The 17,469-nt window shown below is 48.4% G+C and overlaps 1 protein-coding gene across 3 annotated transcripts in view; it reads left to right on the forward strand.

Moving 5' to 3' along the window:
- The window catches only part of LOC119969006 (potassium voltage-gated channel subfamily KQT member 4-like), a 754,273-nt gene that overhangs the window by 564,419 nt on the left and 172,385 nt on the right, over nucleotides 1-17,469 (forward strand). For all 3 annotated transcript variants that reach the window (XM_038802117.1, XM_038802128.1, XM_038802133.1), the window contains exons 6-7: nucleotides 3,756-3,866; nucleotides 14,137-14,232. In XM_038802117.1, the coding sequence (XP_038658045.1) occupies nucleotides 3,756-3,866; nucleotides 14,137-14,232 (207 nt within the window). The remainder of the gene's footprint in view (nucleotides 1-3,755; nucleotides 3,867-14,136; nucleotides 14,233-17,469) is intronic.

The raw sequence follows: 17,469 nt of genomic DNA on the forward strand, positions 1-17,469 counted from the left end.
GACAATCACTCTCATGTGACCTCCGATCATTTTCCTGTTCTTAGACCAAGGTTGTAATGCAGCCTGGAGCTGAGTGGTCTTGGCAGAGTCCAAACTAAATATTGGTGAATATTATTGGCGGGGCGGGGGGGGGGGGGGGGGGGGGGGGGGGGGGCGGCAGATGTCAGACAGTACATGTAACTGTAAGTTGAAACCAGGCTGTTCTTAATGACAGTAGTTTACAATAATGATATTGGTCATTCTGCAACATAAAAACACGACGGATAGCACTGCTATCACTTTTCTGATGACTGAGTTTGATAGAGTAATTTCTGGATTTGTCCTGTCTTTTTTGAACAGGAAGCTGCTGAGTAATTTTCATCTTGTGGGGTAGATGTTAGTGTTGCACCGATACTGGAACAGCTTGGCTAGGGCTGCGGCCAGTCTAGGAGCACAAATCTTCAACCCAGCTGGGATGTTGTTGTGGCACATAGTCTTCACTGTTTCCAATGTACTCAGCTATTTTACAATATCAAATAGAGTGAGTTGAATTAAATAAGAGTTGACATTTATAAGCTCAGGAGACCCTGAAGCAATTCACAGCTATTAAAGTGCTGTTGAAGTGTAATCACTATTATTAGGAAATGTGACATGCAATTTGTGTTCAACAAGGTTCCAGAAACAGATTTGAGATGGAAGGTAGAATATACAGCAGGATAAGATAATTTAGCTCAATTGAATCATCTACTTTTGATGTTGGTTGCAGGACATATTTCAGCTGGGCATCTGGAGAGCAGTCCCCTCCTCTTTTTTGAATAGTGCCATTGGATTTTTTACATAAACGTTTGGCTAAAAATTTACATCTCCGATGGCGAGGCAATCAAGAGATAGCCAGGCCAGAACCGCCATTGGAATCATAGAATTTACAATGCAGAAGGAGGCCATTTGGCCCATCGAGTCTGCACTGACCCTTGGAAAGAGCACCTTACTTAAGCCCATACCTCCAACCTATCTCAGTGACCCCATCAAACCTTTTTTATTTTGGATACTAAGGGCAATTTATCATGGCCAATCTACCTAACCTGCATATCTTTGGACTGTGGGAGGAAACTGGAACACCCGGAGAAAACCCAACACAGACACTGGGAGAATGTGCAGACTCCGCTAGTGACCCAAGCTGAGAATCGAACCTGGGATCCCAAAGCTGTGGATCAATTCCACTAATGATGGTTGTGACTGTTTCAGCCTCACGTGCTGATGTAGGGATCCTCCTGTTTAACCCTTCTCTGTTCTGTTATTTTTTGCTATTACAATTTTGGTCCATGGATGATTAATGACTTTAAGGACAGGCAGGTTACCTTTTAATTTAAAAAGGCAGCTCCAACAAGATGTGCTGTTTTAGGCTGACATCAATGATGACCCGGACTGACTGGCTTATTGGTGGCCAATGAGCGGACCCCAATAGCACAGTTCTTTTTGGCGACAGGCTGTGATTTGCTTTGCTAGTTCTGAAATGTTCCTCAGGTGAGACATGGTTTGGATTAACTTGTTTTCGTTTAGAAGTCTCGCTCTCTCGCTCTCTCGCTCTCTCGCTCTCTCGCTCTCTCGCTCTCTCGCTCTCTCGCTCTCTCGCTCTCTCGCTCTCTCGCTCTCTCGCTCTCTCTCTCTCTCACACACACACATGGACTCGTTCTAAACATCCAAGGTAACAGCCTCTCTCTCTCTGCACAGCCAGACTGAACTGCAAGGGAAGTAAGGCAAACTATCAGCTGCAGTCAGGGTTCAGATAATTAACACCCTCTCAGAATCTTGTGTGGGGATCTCGGATCTTACCTCCGTAAGGCTGGAGGTCCATCTCGTGAAGCTGGAAACCAAATAAGAATTAAACAAGCCTTGGGCTGTTCCTTTGAGTGAAGGTCCAGGTTAAACTCTCCAGATGAAGTCCTGTTGTCTGAGAGTACTGACTGAATGCTTTTGCCAGAGGATCATCACTAACACTACACCGGTGGCTTCGATCACTCAGCATCCTGGGAGGACAGCCTCCAGCAATGACTTCAACATTGGAAGCAAGGGCGCGTTTCATCTTAATCCCATTTTATTTCCACCCTCCCCTCCTGCCGCCTGTGTGTGTCTGTCTTGTGTGTGATTGGGTAGAGAGTGGGACAGTAAAAGGAGGAGTGGTAGATTAGCTGGCCATCATTCCGTTATAATTACTGCATATTTAAACTTCCTGTTTCTGTTATAAATAAATAGTTATTGTGTTCAACTTACAAGCCCGGTGGCTATAACTTATTGAGCAGTAAAGGGCCAAAGATGTTTTTTAATGAATTATTGGTTAATTCATTTTGTGTTGGGACTCTGGGATCTGTGGGGCTGGAATCAACTGTGTACTAGCCGAGGGTTTCGGAACAGATATTCTTAGAGCCTCCTGTTCTTGCTAGTTGCTTAGTTTGACACATTCATCCATTACAGTTTGTAGCAGTATTACAGAGCTCGGAATTGTTTCATTAATTATGGGATTGTCTGGCTCTGTTATAACATTCCGCTTCATGTTTAGCATGCATGTAGTCCTGGGTTACAGCTTCTCTAGTTTGTCACCTAATTTTAGGTTTAGGTGAAATGAAATGAAATGAAAATCGCTTATTGTCAGGAGTAGGCTTCAATGAAGTTACTGTGAAAAGCCCCTAGTCGCCACATTCTGGCGCCTGTCCGGGGAGGCTGGTACGGGAATCGAACCGTGCTGCTGGCCTGCTACATATACCTGCTTGGTATATGTAGACTGACAATACACGGTATGAATATTGCTATTACTCTTATGGTGCATATATATTACTTGTCTATATATTACTTTATCTATGCCAGATAGTTAATGAGCAATCTTCCTTAGCTGCTTTTTTTCTAATTAGTAACATTTCTGAAACAACCAAATGACGCCTGTTTTACACTTTTTTTAATAAAGTGTTGGTTCAATAGTAAGCTTTAGGATAAGTATTTGGACAAAAGCTTGCTATTAATTATAACTTCCTTGGGTAGGCATTTCTGTGAATGTGAAACAATTTGCACTGATCCTGCACACGCATCCTGCAGGTGGCAAGGTAAACCATTGACAGCTGTGCCTTTATATCACCATACTCATTGCTTGTCTTAATATTTTTCTTCAAATCAGACATTAGCGTTTTCTAGAAGCAAATGTTTATCTTGCACACTTAAGGAACCTTTATTGCAGGTTGTTCTTGTGATTACAGGAGTTATTTTTCTATTCCTTCACACAGTGAATTGCAGGGCCTTGTGCAAAGAAAGCTTTAATTTCTGTTCCTCCTTTATTCCTCAATCCTGTTTTCCCTCCCTTCCAGTCTCTATCAGCATTCTCAGGGATTTTTCAACCTCTCTACCAGCAATCCATTTTGCATCTATTCGAGGTTAAATTCAGCAGTATCTTTGGAGTTTTGATCTAATTGGCTGCTCAATTGTTATACATCCAATCCTTAACAAGATGCCATGAGTAAAACCCCACCTTGCTGCAGGTTTGGTTTGACTGTCCATTTATGTTGTGTTTTCTTCCTGAGACCTCAAGCTGCACATTGTGCATAATTGTTGGTCACACTACTTTTCCCAGTTTTGATAAGAGGTTATGCTCTGCCTAGTGTCTAACGAGTTACAGTGCCACCCCAAACCTACTCAACACAATTGAGATGATCAGATAAACACTTTAAGGATACAAAATATATTTAGGTTGAATTACAAGTCAATTTAAAGAAACTTATCTATTTTTTCAGGTTACACTCACAACAATCGGTTATGGTGATAAAACTCCACAAACATGGCTTGGTCGAATGCTGGCAGCAGGATTTGCACTATTAGGAGTCTCCTTCTTTGCTCTACCAGCTGTAAGTATATGGGATTGCTGCCAGTAGCTGCAAAAAATGGTCTAGAATTAGGAATTGCAGGATTAAATTGAGGCAAACTATACTTTAACAGTTCTGAAATAAATTAAACATTTTCAGTTCTCCATTCTAATTTTCATATGCAATATTGTCATCACTACTTTGAACATTGGTTATTGAGGCTTTGTCTCCAACTCAGCTGAAATATCCTGGAGTGCAGCCTGTTATAATCCTACATTACAATCCTGTCTTTGGGAGGCTGGTTGGTGAAGACAGCTGGAAAAGTTGAAAGATAGATCACAAGTGACTCATCATGCTTTTGAAAAAGCTCTCGAATTAGTCCAATTTCCAGCTCTTCCCCAATTATCCAGCAATTATTTTTCCTTTTGAAAGCTGTATGCAATTTCCTTTTGAAAATGATTACTAAATTTTCATCCACCACCTTTTACAGGCGGTGTATTCCAGATCATACGTACTTGCTGCATGAAAAAATGTTTCTGCGTGTGTTTGTGATTCTTTTGTTGTTAGAAGATGGTAATTTGGCCAGGACAAACAGGTAAACGTCTCCCGACATTGCTGCTGCTGCTGCTGCAAAGATCTGACTTCAAATGAATTTGACAAATTCTCAATGCAAATCCCGGTGAGCTTGAGTGCGCAGCATCTCTCAGCAGAGATGCCACAACATAAGGTTTAATCTCTGTTTCATCAGGTTTCTAAAACAAGTACAGAATCATAGACTGCCACCACGGACAGTAAGGAGGGGGGACTCTCTGGGAAAATATATGGACAGCTACTGGACAGAGCTTGAACACCACTGGACGAGACCAGATGGAAATGGAAGGATGAACTGGGGACAGAAGTGGGGTGGGAACTCTGGAGCGAGGCACTGAGCAGGGCCAACTCCACCTCCTCCTGCGCAAGGCTCAGCCTCATACAGTTCAAATTGGTGCGCAGAGCACACCTGACCAGAACCCGAATGAGCAGGTTCTTCCCGGAGGTGCAGGATAAATGTGAGCGGTGCCAGGGAGGCCCGACCAACCACACCCACATGTTTTGGGCTTGTCCCAAACTTGCTGGGTTCTGGACTCGAAGGCAATGTCCAAGGTTGTGGGGGTGAGGGTGAAGCCATGCCCAAATGTGACAATATTCGGGTGATCAGAGCAGCCGAGTTACACATGGGGAAGGGGGCCGACACCCTAGCTTTTGCTTCCCTAATCGCACGCCGGAGAATCCTGCTGGGCTGGCGATCAGCAGCACCACCCCCAGCTGCAGACTGGCTTGCTGAACTTTCAGAATTTCTTCATCTGAGGAAGATCAAATATGCCATCCGAGGGTCAGAGGAAGGCTTCCTTACTGCAAAGGGGCAATTTGTTGGTCTGTTCCAAAACCTGTGTGAGGCCAACAACAGCCAATAGAGGGGGAACTGAAGGATTAGGGAGGGGTAAAACAGAAGACAAGGAGGAACTCCAGGGATGCACAACCAGGGTGGAGAGGGGAGAAAGGGGGCAGAGGCAGAGAGTGTGAGGCGGACAGGAGGAACAACACGGGGGGGGGGGGACCGCCACCTCCCCACCTCCCCACTCATCCACCAAAAATAGAAGGGGAACCCTCCCCCCGTATTGATCAAGTAGAATAGCGAGGGGGGAGAACGGGAGAGGTTAGGGAAAGGGGGGCTACGGGGTGCGTGGGGGGGGGGGGGGACATCGAACTAGACGGCAGCAATCTGTAAACAAAATAAAGTAGAACAAAAGCCTATTTGCGTTACACTGTAGAATAAATAAACATGAACGTCAATGTACATAATTTTGAAAATGCCAATAAAAAGATTTAAATAACAAAGAATCATAGAATCCCTCCAGAGCAGAAGGAAGCCTGCACCGACCCTTCAAAACACCACCATACCTGGGCCCAAACCCCTGTCTTATTCCTGCAACCCCACCCTACGGGGCAATTTAGCATGGCCAATCTTTGGTCTTTGGGAGGAAACCGGAGCACTCTGAGGAAACCCACTGACGCATGATCAATTATTGCGAAAGCGAGATTAGAGAATAATCGAAGGCTTTATTAGACAAGATGTGTTCCCCAGCAGCTGGTAACAGAAAATGGCTGCAGCCGGGGATGAACACCTCTTTATACCATCCACTGGGCAGAGCCAGCAGACAGGGATTTACCCACGTATCTCTAATACAGTAGTACCTCCAACACAGGTACCGTAATACATAAAATATGGTCTAACACATTCACCCCCTGTTGAAAAAAAGAGTCCGGCGGGGGTGGTGGCAAAGCCTTTAACAGTAACAATAACAACCACAGTAACAATTACAATGAAGAAATCAATCGATCGGGGGCCTTGATGACCCTCTGCGACTGTTGCAGTCTTGGTGGTGATGCAGGCGCCGACTCGGGCATTGTCAACTCCGAGAGCCTGGAGTCCTCAGCTTCGTTACCTCCGGGTGGAACCAGTGGGAGGACGGATCCTCCTGGGGTGGGGGCTGCGGTGAGGTGCTTTGGTGGGGAAGTGGGTGGAGCAGAGAAGAATGGTTCGAGTGGAGGGGTTGTTGAGGGGGCCGTGGGTGGGGATCCAGCGGGTGCCAGATCCCGGAGGGAGACCGCGTCTTGGCGCCCGTCGGGGCCTGCCACGTAGGCGTACTGTGGGTTAGCATGAAAAAGGTGGACCCTCTCGACCAACGGGTCAGAGTGATGGGTCCGCGCATGTCTCTGGAGCAGGACGGGTCCAGGAGCTGCCAGCCACGTTGGGAATGATATCCCGGAGGTGGACTTCCTGGGGAAAACAAGAAAACGTTCATGGGGGGGGGTTTCATTAGTTGTGGTTCACAGGAGTGACCGTATGGAATAGAGTGCATCGGTGAGGACCTCCTGCCAGCGAGAGACCGGGAGATCTCTAGACATAGGGCCAGCAGAACGGCCTTCCAGACCGTCCCGTTCTCCCTCTCCACCTGCCCGTTTCCCCGGGGGTTGTAGCTGGTCGTCCTGCTTGAGACAATGTCCTTGCTGAGCAGGAATTGACGCAGCTCGTCACTCCTAAAGGCGGACCCCCTATCGCTGTGTATGTAGGAGGGGAAACCGAACAGTGTGAATATACTGTTGAGGGCTTTAATGACGGTGGCAGTAGTCATGTCGGGACAGGGGATGGTGAAGGGGAACCGGGAGAACTCATTGACCACGTTCAGAAAATCCGTGTTTCGGTCGGTGGAGGGGAGGGGCCCTTTGAAGTCTATACTGAGGCGCTCAAAGGGGCGGGAGGCCTTCACCAGGTGTGCTTTATCTGGCCGGTAGAAGTACGGCTTGCACTCTGCGCAGATTTGGCAGTTTCTGGTGACGGTCCTCACCTTATCTATGGAGTAGGGCAGGTTGCAGGTTTTGATGAAGTGGAAGAACCGGGTGACCTCCGGGTGGCAGACGTCATCGTGTAGGGTCCTGAGTCGGTCCACTTGTGCGCTGGCACATGTACCGCAGGATAGAGCGTCAGGAGGCTCATTGAGCTTCCCAGGATGATACAGGATCTCATAATGTAGGTGGAGAGCTCGATCCTCCACCTCAGGATCTTATTGTTTTTTATCTTGCCCTGCTGCGTATTATTAAACATGAAGACAACCGACCGTTGGTCAGTGAGGAGAGTGAATCTCCTGCCGGCCACGTAATGCCGCCAATGCCGCACAGCTTCTACAATGGCCTGGACCTCCTGTTCGGCAGAGGAGTGTCGGATTTCAGAGGCATGGAGGGTGCGGGAAAAGAAGGCCACCGGCCTGACCAACTGGTTGAGTGGCCACCAGAGCTACGTCCGATGCGTCGCTCTCGACCTGGAAGGGGAGGGACTCATCGATAGTGTGCATCGTAGCCTTTGCGATGTCCGCTTTGATGCGGTCGAAGGCCTGGCGGGCCTCTGCCGACAGGGGAAAAACTGTGGATTGGATTAGTGGGTTAGCCTTGTCTGCGTATTTGGGGACCCACTGGGTGTAATAAGGGGAAAACCCCAGGCATCGTTTCAAGGCCTTGGAGGAGTGGGGAAGAGGGAACTCCATAAGGGGACGCATGTGGTCGGAGTCGGGCCCTATTACTCCATTCTGCACTACGTAGCCAAGGATGGCTAGGCAATCGGTGCTGAACATGCATTTCTCCTTGTTATAAGTGAGATTAAGGAGTTTGGCAGTATGGAGGAATTTGCGGAGGTTTACATCGTGGTCATGTTGATCGTGGCTGCAGATGGTGATGTTATCTAGCTACAGGAAGGTGGCCTGCAATCCGTACCGGTCAACAATCCGGTCCATCTCCCGTTGGAAGACCGAGACCCCATTAGTGACGCCGAAGGGAACCCTAAGGAAGTGATAGAGGCGGCCATCTGCTTGAACACAGTGTATTGGCGGCCCTCCAGGCGGATGGGGAGCTGGTAGTAGGCAGACTTTAGGTCCACTGTCGAGAAGACCCGGTACTGTGCAATCTGATTGACCATATCAGATATGCTTGGGAGGGGGTACGCGTCGGGCTGCGTGTACCTGTTGATGGTCTGACTAGTCAATGACCATCCTGTGCTTCTCCCCGGTCTTTACAACTATCACTTGGGCTCTCCAAGCGCTGTTGCTGACCTCGATGATGCCTTCCTTCAGCAGCCGTTGGACTTCCGACCTAATGAAGGTCCGGTCCTGGATACTGTACCGTCTGCTCCTGGTAGCGACGGATTTGCAATCCGGGGTGAGGTTCACAAACAGGGAAGGCGGGTCAACCTTGAGGGTTGTGAGGCCGCAGACAGTGAGGGGCGTATGGGTTCGCCGAATTTAAAAGTCAGGCTCTGGAGGTGGTATTGGAAGTCCAAGCCCAGGGATGCGGCAGCACAGAGGTGGGGGAGGACGTAGAGCCGGAAGTTGTTAAACTCTGCGCCCTGGATAGTGAGGTTCGCAATGCAGTACCCCCAGATTTCCACAGAATGGGATCCGGAGACCAGGGAGATTTTCTGCTTAACGGGGTGTACCGTGAGGGAGCAGCGCCTTACCGTGGTGGGGTGAACAAAGCTCTCCGTGCTCCCGGAGTCAAAGGCAGGACGTCTTGTGCCCGTTGAGTTCCACCATTGTCATCGCGGTCGTGAGGTTCCGTGGCCGAGACTGGTCCAGAGTAATCTTGAAGCCACCGACCTCGAAGCCGCATCGGATGCCAGGAAGATCACACTCTTCCTCTCTACAGCCGGGGACCATACTATCCACATCTTTAACTCCCTCACCTTTGCTGAAGGCGAGGACAAGACAAAGTTTAAAACAGTCCTGCTAGAAGTTCGACAACCACTGTGACGTCAAAGTCAATGAGAGCTTTAAACGCTATGTGTTCCAGCAGAGGCTTTAGGGTAAGGATGAACCTTTTCAGTCCTTCTCAACCCATCTCCGTATCCTCGCGCAGTCCTGTAACTACAGCTTCGCTTCCGATTCTATGATCCACGACCAGATTGTTTTCGGGGTCCACTCCGATCCCCTTCGCCAGCAGCTCCTTAAAGTTAAGCAGCTCACCCTCGCCATCGAGACCTGTGTCCTACATGAACACGCTACTAACCGGTACTCCCATATCAAGGCGGCAGAGACGACGCGGCAAGGCCCCCACGATGCGGAGCGGGTGCAGGCTGTAAAACGGCCTGAGTCTGGATGAAGGCAGCCATTTTGCGCACTTTTCCCAGGCTCCTGTGCATGCGCACAACGACCAAGGGGACGGCGAGGCCGACGACCGAACTGCGCAGGTGCGCACATTGTTCAATCGCACCGTGCATGCGCGGTGGCGCACGGACCGTCCTGACATCAGCGCCATGACGTGCAACAACTGTGGATCCGCTCACTTAAAGCGGCAATGTCCCGTGAAATCCCAACGCTGTCTCCAGTGCAGCAAGTTTGGCCACTACACACCCCTGTGCAGATCTGCTCAACTGCCCAACACACAGCGATCCCAGCCGCAGCGCAGGAACGTCCGGTCAGTACAGTAACCCGTTGCAGACTCCAACTCCGACCTGGTTCCAGATCCCGACACCAAGGGCCTCACATCCCCATTCCGGGTGGGCATCATCACCAAGCATACGATGCTTTCTGCCAAAAAGGTGAAACAACTCCCAGTGATGAGCATTGATCAGGATGACAAGTGGTGTGCCACCCTTACGGTCAACGAGGCTCGCCTATGCTTCTGGCTGGACACCTGTGCTTCAGCGAACCTCATCTCAAAGTCTGACCTCAACACCATCCGCGTCAAACCAAGCATTCTTCCACCGGCCTGCCAGCTTCCCGACTACAATGGCAATGCCATTGCTGCCAGTGGCTCATGCCAGCTTGCGGTATCCCACTGTTCTTCAAAAGCCACCCTGCGTTTTGAAATTGTAGGAACCAACAGAGCTTCCTTGCTCGGTGCTCAGGCTTGCAAGATCCTGAATCTTGTGCTGCGGGTTCACACCATGTCGCCCACTGAGGCAACGGCCTCGCCAGATGTCAACTTCCAAACCCAATTAGATGACATCATAGCGCAATACCACAGTGTCATCAAAGGTATGGGCACACTCCCCTACAGATACAAGATACTTATGAAGCCGAATGCCACCCCTGTGGTTCACGCACTGTGTCGGGTGCCGGCTCCCCTCAAGGACCGCCTCAAGCAGCAGCTGCAAGACCTCCAGGACCAGGGCGTCATATCAAAGGTCACGGAACCCACGGACTGGGTTAGCTCCATGGTTTCCGTCAAAAAACCGTCAGGGGAACTTTGCATTTGTATGGACCCCAAAGATTTGAACCGTAACATCATGAGGGAACACTACCCTATCCCTAAGCAAGAAGAGCTCACCAGCGAAATGGCTCACGCCAAGTTTTTCACGAAGCTGGATGTCTCTAAGGGGTTTTGGCAAATACAACTGGACGCGTCCAGTCAAAAGCTCTGCACATTTAAACACCCGGTTCCGTCGTTACTGTTACAACCGGATGCCCTTTGGCATTATCTCCGCCTCGGACGTGTTCCACCGAATAATGGAGCAAATGATGGCGGGCATCGAGGGGGTGCGAGTGTACGTCGATGATATCATTGTCTGGTCCACAACTCCTCAGGAGCACATCGATCGCCTCAAACGAGTGTTCCATAGGATCCACGAACATGGCCTCCGACTCAACAGAGCCAAATGCTCGTTCGGTCAAGCAGAAATAAAGTTCCTTGGTGACCATATTTCACAGTTTGGTGTGCAGCCAGATGCGGATAAGGTGTCGGCAATCAACGCTATGAAGACCCCGGAGGACAAGAAGGCGGTCCTCCGCTTCCTAGGGATGGTCAACTTCCTTGGGAAGTTTATCCCCAACCTTGTATCACACACCCCAGCTCTCCGTAATCTTGATAAAAAGACCACCGACTTCCAGTGGCTCCCCGCTCATGAGCGAGAGTGACGTGAGCTCAGGGCGAAACTCACCAAGGCCCCGGTACTGGCGTTTTTCGACCCTGCCAAGGAGACGAAGATCTCCACCGATGTGAGCCAGGCTGGCATTGGGGCAGTACTCCTCCAGCGAGACGAATCCTCCTCCTGGGCCCCAGTCGCATCTGCATCTAGAGCCATGACACCTACTGAGCAGCGATATGCTCAGATTGAAAATGAATGCCTGGGCCTCCTCACGGGGATTGACAAATTCCAGGATTATGTGTATGGACTCCCCAAATTCACGGTCGAGTCGGACCACAGGCCATTGGTTCACATCATCCAGAAAGACCTCAATGATGTGACGCCACACCTACAACGTATCCTCCTCAAACTCCGCCGCTATGATTTCGACCTGGTCTACACCCCGGGCAAAGAGCTCATTGTGGCCGACGCACTCTCTAGATCCATCACCACGCCATGCGAGCAGTCGGACTTCGTCTGTCAGATCGACGCTCATGTGAAGTTTTGTGCATCCAACTTACCGGCCACTGCTGAAGGGGTCGTGCAGATTCATCAGGAGATGGCCATGGATCCTTTACTCCAGCGGGTCATGCGCCATATCACGGATGGTTGGCAAAAGGGGCAGTGCCCACAGTTCTATAATATAAAAGATGATCTGGCAGTAGTGGATGGCACACTAATGAAACTGGACAGGATAGCAATCCCACAGAGCATGCGAGAGCTGGTCCTCTGCCAAATCAACGAGGGTCACCTGGGGTTTGAAAAGTGTCACCGTCGAGCCCATGAGGCAGTATATTGGCCGGCATCAGTCCGGATATCGCCAACACTGTCCTCAATTGCCCAACATGCCAACAGTTCCAGCCGGCTCAGCCGAAGGAGACTCTGCAGCCGCATGAACTGGTGTCCTGCCCATGGACCAAAGTTGGTATTGACCTCTTTCATGCAAAGGGCCGAGACTATGTCCTCCTCATGGACTATTTTTCTAACTACCCCGAGGTAGTCAGACTGACTGACCTCACATCAGCAACGAGGCATGCAAAGAGACTTTTGCCCGGCATGGCATTCCACTTACAGTCATGCTGATAATGGCCCGTGCTTCTTCAGTCAGGAGTGGATGGATTTTGTCCGGCAGTACAGTTTTACGCACGTCACTTCAAGCCCCCACTACCCCCAGTCGAATGGGAAAGCTGAAAAGGGGGTACACATTGTTAAAAGGCTGTTGTGAAAAGCTGCTGATTCGGGTTCAGGTTTTAACCTGGCGCTGACAGCCTACAGGGCGACTCCTTTGTCCGCTGGCCTGTCCCCAGCACAGCTGCTAATGAACCGCACACTACGGACGACGGTGCCGGCTGTCCACATTCCAGACCTTGACAACTTCCCAGTCATACAGAGGATGTAGCAGTCTCGGGCCCAATGCAAGTCGGCGTACGACGTCCATGCCACAGATCTCCCCGAGCTGGTTCCTGCTGACCGAGTTTGTGTTCAGCTACCAGACGGTGGCTGGTCTGCCACAGCTGTGGTGGTCAAGCAAGTGGCCCCGAGATCATTTCTCGTTCGCATGCACGATGGCTCCTTTCTTCGGCATAATAGGCGGGGACTGCGGCTGCTTCCACGCTCGCCACCTGGACGTGATGTCCCGCCTCGCCTGCTGATTCCTCAGGACGCGCCCTTCCACGAGGACACCAATCTGCCAGTTCTTTTACCGCACTCTACATTGGATGCAGCTCTGCCCATGCCAGTGCAGGCGGCCCCTGACCCTTGAGGCGCTCAACCAGAATTTGTCGCCCGCCACAGAGACTGAATTTATAGACTGAATGATGCATTGCCTTGTGATCCGTTTACACATCTGTACATATTGTTTCTTCCTAATTTGTTGTATGCCATCTATCTGCACTAGACACCTTCCCATGTAAATACGTTCACGTACTTTGTATATAGTCAGGCTCCCATGCACACACACTTTATTGACCGATACACATTTTTTAAAAGGAAGTTTTTTTTTAAAAGGGGGATGTCATAATATACACACAAGTATATGATGGTGCACAGACAGGCATTGATTGACACACAGGATGACCAATGAACACACATAACACAGCAGCCAATCACCAGACAGGACATGACCACTATAAAGCCAGAGGGCACTAGTTTTCCCGCTCTCTTGGGATGCAGCCTCTGAGACAGTCAGAGCTCGTGAGCAACAACTAGAACATACACCATGTGGTAGTCAGTTAGTCTGGTCAGGTTAGCCTCAGGTCTCCAGTCAAGTCAGCATAGTGTCAACCCACAGTTAAAGTATGTATGATAGTTAAGAGTTCAATAAAATAAAGTTGCATTTCTTCAAGTGTTGGAAGCCTGTCTCACTCACTGCTGCAGTAAACGCAGTCCTCGCAGACCCAGCTTACCCAACACATCAGTCTCCACGATCAAATGGCCTGTCATCAGTTGCTGTCCAAGCTGATGTGTGCAAAATTCAAACAAGATATTGGAGAGATACTGGGCCTTGAGGGATGGATGACTTCCTGCAAGGGTTAGCAATGTCAGGAAAGGAGGACTAATATTTTGCCCTGATACTTGCCAGTTTTTTAAAAATAAATTTAGTGTACCCAATTCATTTTTTCCAATTAAGGGGTAATTTAGCGAGGCCAATCCACCTAGCCTGCACATCTTTGGGTTGTGGGGTGAAACCCACGCAAACACGGGGAGAATGTGCAAACTCCACACGGACAGTGCCCCAGAGCTGGGATCGAACCTGAGACCTCGGCGCCGTGAGACAGCTGTGCTAACCACTGCGCCACCGTGCTGCCCTGCCAACAGTGCAATTGAGATCATTGTTAAGTCAACAAGTGGTAACTGACTACAATGTGTTTTTTGCAGGGAATTCTGGGTTCAGGCTTTGCTCTCAAAGTTCAAGAACAACATCGACAGAAACATTTTGAAAAAAGAAGAACCCCTGCTGCCAATCTCATTCAGGTGAGTGAAGAATCCACACTCGGTCAGCATCATGCAACATCAGATGAGTGCATGTTACAGGAGTTTAAAAGGTCTAACACATTCTTTTCTTCCTAAGGCTCCGAGCTGGAGAATGGTTTTGAACACCAGTTTTGGGATGGATTACATTGCACTGAACACCAGGAGGCCAGCAGTAGGACTAGAAAAGAAAGGCTTTTTTTTACCTGCCCAGCCCCACCTCTAGTCCTGGAATCCATTACAGCTCAGGAAGAATATTGTAATGGTTCCCACCATAGGGTTTTAATGCTAGTCGGTGAAAGCATTGGAATATTACAGTTGAAAGCATTTGCAAAGTTATCTTGTCTCGGGAACTGTTTTTTAGATTGGAAAATGATGTATGTCACTCCACCATTTAAGAATGATTAGAGAGGGAATTCAGGGAATTATGAACCAGTTAACTGGTCTAGAATTACTAGGAAATTACTGGAATCTACAATTAAGGATAAGGTGACCGAACTGCTTGAAGGTTTTCAATTGATTGGACAGAACCAGAAAGTAGGTCTGCCTGACAAACCTGACACAGGTTTTTGAACAGATGATGAAAGTTGCGGACAGGGAAATGTTGATCAATGTTCTTGATATGGACTGCCCGAAGGCACTGATATTGTACCCCACAAGAGACTTTTAGTTTAAGTTAAAACCCATGGAAGGGAAGTTATTGACCTGGCTAGGAAACTGGCTGAGTGGCAGGAGTTAATGGACAAGATGTTGCTGGTGGTGTCTGGCCAGAATCTTGGGCAGGATGCTTCGTACCGCCACGCCACGTTTCTGCCTCACCCGGCCGGCGAGATGCTCCGTTACGCGGGCCGGTCAATGGGGTTTCACATTGTGGGGCAGCCCCACGCCGTCTGGAAACCCCTGGCTGCTGGCAAAATGGAACAGCCTGCCGGCGGTGATTCCCATCCCTTGTGTTCTGGCCTCAACTATTCACGACATTTGTTAATGACTTGGATGATGGGACAGATAGCCACATATCCTAATTCATCAATGACCCAAAGATAGGTGGCATTGCAAGCAATGTAGTAAAAACATTACAAAGGCGATATTGATAGAATCAGTGAATGGGCAAATCTGGTGTAAATGGATTTCTATGCAAGCAAATGTCAAATTATCCACTTTGGACATTAAAAAAAAAGGATAGAATAGGCTACTTTCTAAATGGTAGAAAGCTAGAAACAGCGGAGAATCAAAACAGAGTTGGGAGTACATGAATCATAAAAATGTCCCAAACAGGTACAGAAAATAATTTTAAAGACTAATGGAACAATGGCTTTTATATCTAGACGACTGGAACAGAAGGGGGGAGAAGTCACTTCACCTATATGGTTAAACCACACCTGGCATTACTGTGAGCAGTTCTGGGCGCCACACCTTTGGAAGCATACATTGATCTTAGAGCGAATGTGGCATAGATTTACCGGAATGATGCCTGGACTTCAAGCATTAAATTATGAGGAGAGATTGCACAAGCCAGTGCTGTATCTCCTGGAATTTAAATGGTTCAAAGCGATTTGATTAAAGTTTCAAGATATTAAGAGGAACAGATTGGGTAAATAGAGAGAAGCTAATTGTGCTGGTTGATGTGTCTACTATCAGTTGTAGTTTAAAACTTAAGAGCCAGATTTTGATCAATTATGATTTTAAATATGATTTTAAATCTGAAGTTATTAAGGGATATGGAGTTAGGTCACAGGTCAGCCATGATTCACTGAATTGGGGAACAGGTTCGAGGGGCTGACTAGCCTACTCCTGTTCTATTGTTCCTATTGTAATATCCGCATGGGACTTACAGGGTGAGAATTATTATCTTAGAACATAAGAACTAGGAGCAGGAGTAGGCCATCTGGCCCCTCGAGCCTGCTCCGCCATCAATGAGATCATGGCTGATCTTTTGTGGACTCAGCTCCACTTTCCGGCCCGAACACCATAACCCTTAATCCCTTTATTCTTCAAAAAACTATCTATCTTTACCTTAAAAACATGTAATGAAGGAGCCTCAACTGCTTCACTGGGCAAGGAATTCCATAGATTCACAACCCTTTGGGTGAAGAAGTTCCTCCTAAACTCAGTCCTAAATCTACTTCCCCTTATTTTGAGGCTATGCCCCCTAGTTCTGCTGTCACCCGCCAGTGGAAACAACCTGCCCGCATCTATCCTATCTATTCCCTTCATAATTTTAAATGTTTCTATAAGATCCCCCCTCATCCTTCTAAATTCCAACGAGTACAGTCCCAGTCTACTCAACCTCTCCTCATAATCCAACCCCTTCAGCTCTGGGATTAACCTAGTGAATCTCCTCTGCACACCCTCCAGCGCCAGTACGTCCTTTCTCAAGTAAGGAGACCAAAACTGAACACAATACTCCAGGTGTGGCCGCACTAACACCTTATACAATTGCAACATAACCTCCCTAGTCTTAAACTCCATCCCTCTGGCAATGAAGGACAAAATTCCATTTGCCTTCTTAATCACCTGTTGCACTTGTAAACCAACCTTCTGTGACTCATGCACTAGCACACCCAAGTCTCTCTGAACAGCGGCATGCTTTAATATTTTATCGTTTAAATAATAATCCCGTTTGCTGTTATTCCTACCAAAATGGATAACCTCACATTTGTCAACATTGTATTCCATCTGCCAGACCCGAGCCCATTCACTTAACCTATCCAAATCCCTCTGCAGATTTCCAGTATCCTCTGCACTTTTCGCTTTACCACTCATCTTAGTGTCATCTGCAAACTTGGACACATTGCCCTTGGTCCCCAACTCCAAATCATCAATGTAAATTGTGAACAATTGTGGGCCCAACACGGATCCCTGAGGGGCACCACTAGCTACTGATTGCCAACCAGAGAAACACCCATTTATCCCAACTCTTTGCTTTCTATTAATTAACCAATTCTCTATCCATGCTACTACTTTACCCTTAATGCCATGCATCTTTATCTTATGCAGCAACCTTTTGTGTGGCACCTTGTCAAAGGCTTTCTGGAAATCCAGATATACCACATCCATCGGCTCCCCGTTATCTACTGCACTGGTAATGTCCTCAAAAAATTCCACTAAATTAGTTAGGCATGACGTGCCTGATTAGTTAGGCATGATGTGCCTGATTAGTTAGGCATGACCTGCCTCGTTGGATATGATCTTCCACGTGATTTGCGCAGAGTACGGGCTTCCGTGCTGAGGGGTGGGTGA

This window comes from Scyliorhinus canicula, chromosome 1 (genome assembly GCF_902713615.1).
Source record: "Scyliorhinus canicula chromosome 1, sScyCan1.1, whole genome shotgun sequence".
Classification (NCBI taxonomy): Eukaryota; Metazoa; Chordata; class Chondrichthyes; order Carcharhiniformes; family Scyliorhinidae; genus Scyliorhinus; species Scyliorhinus canicula.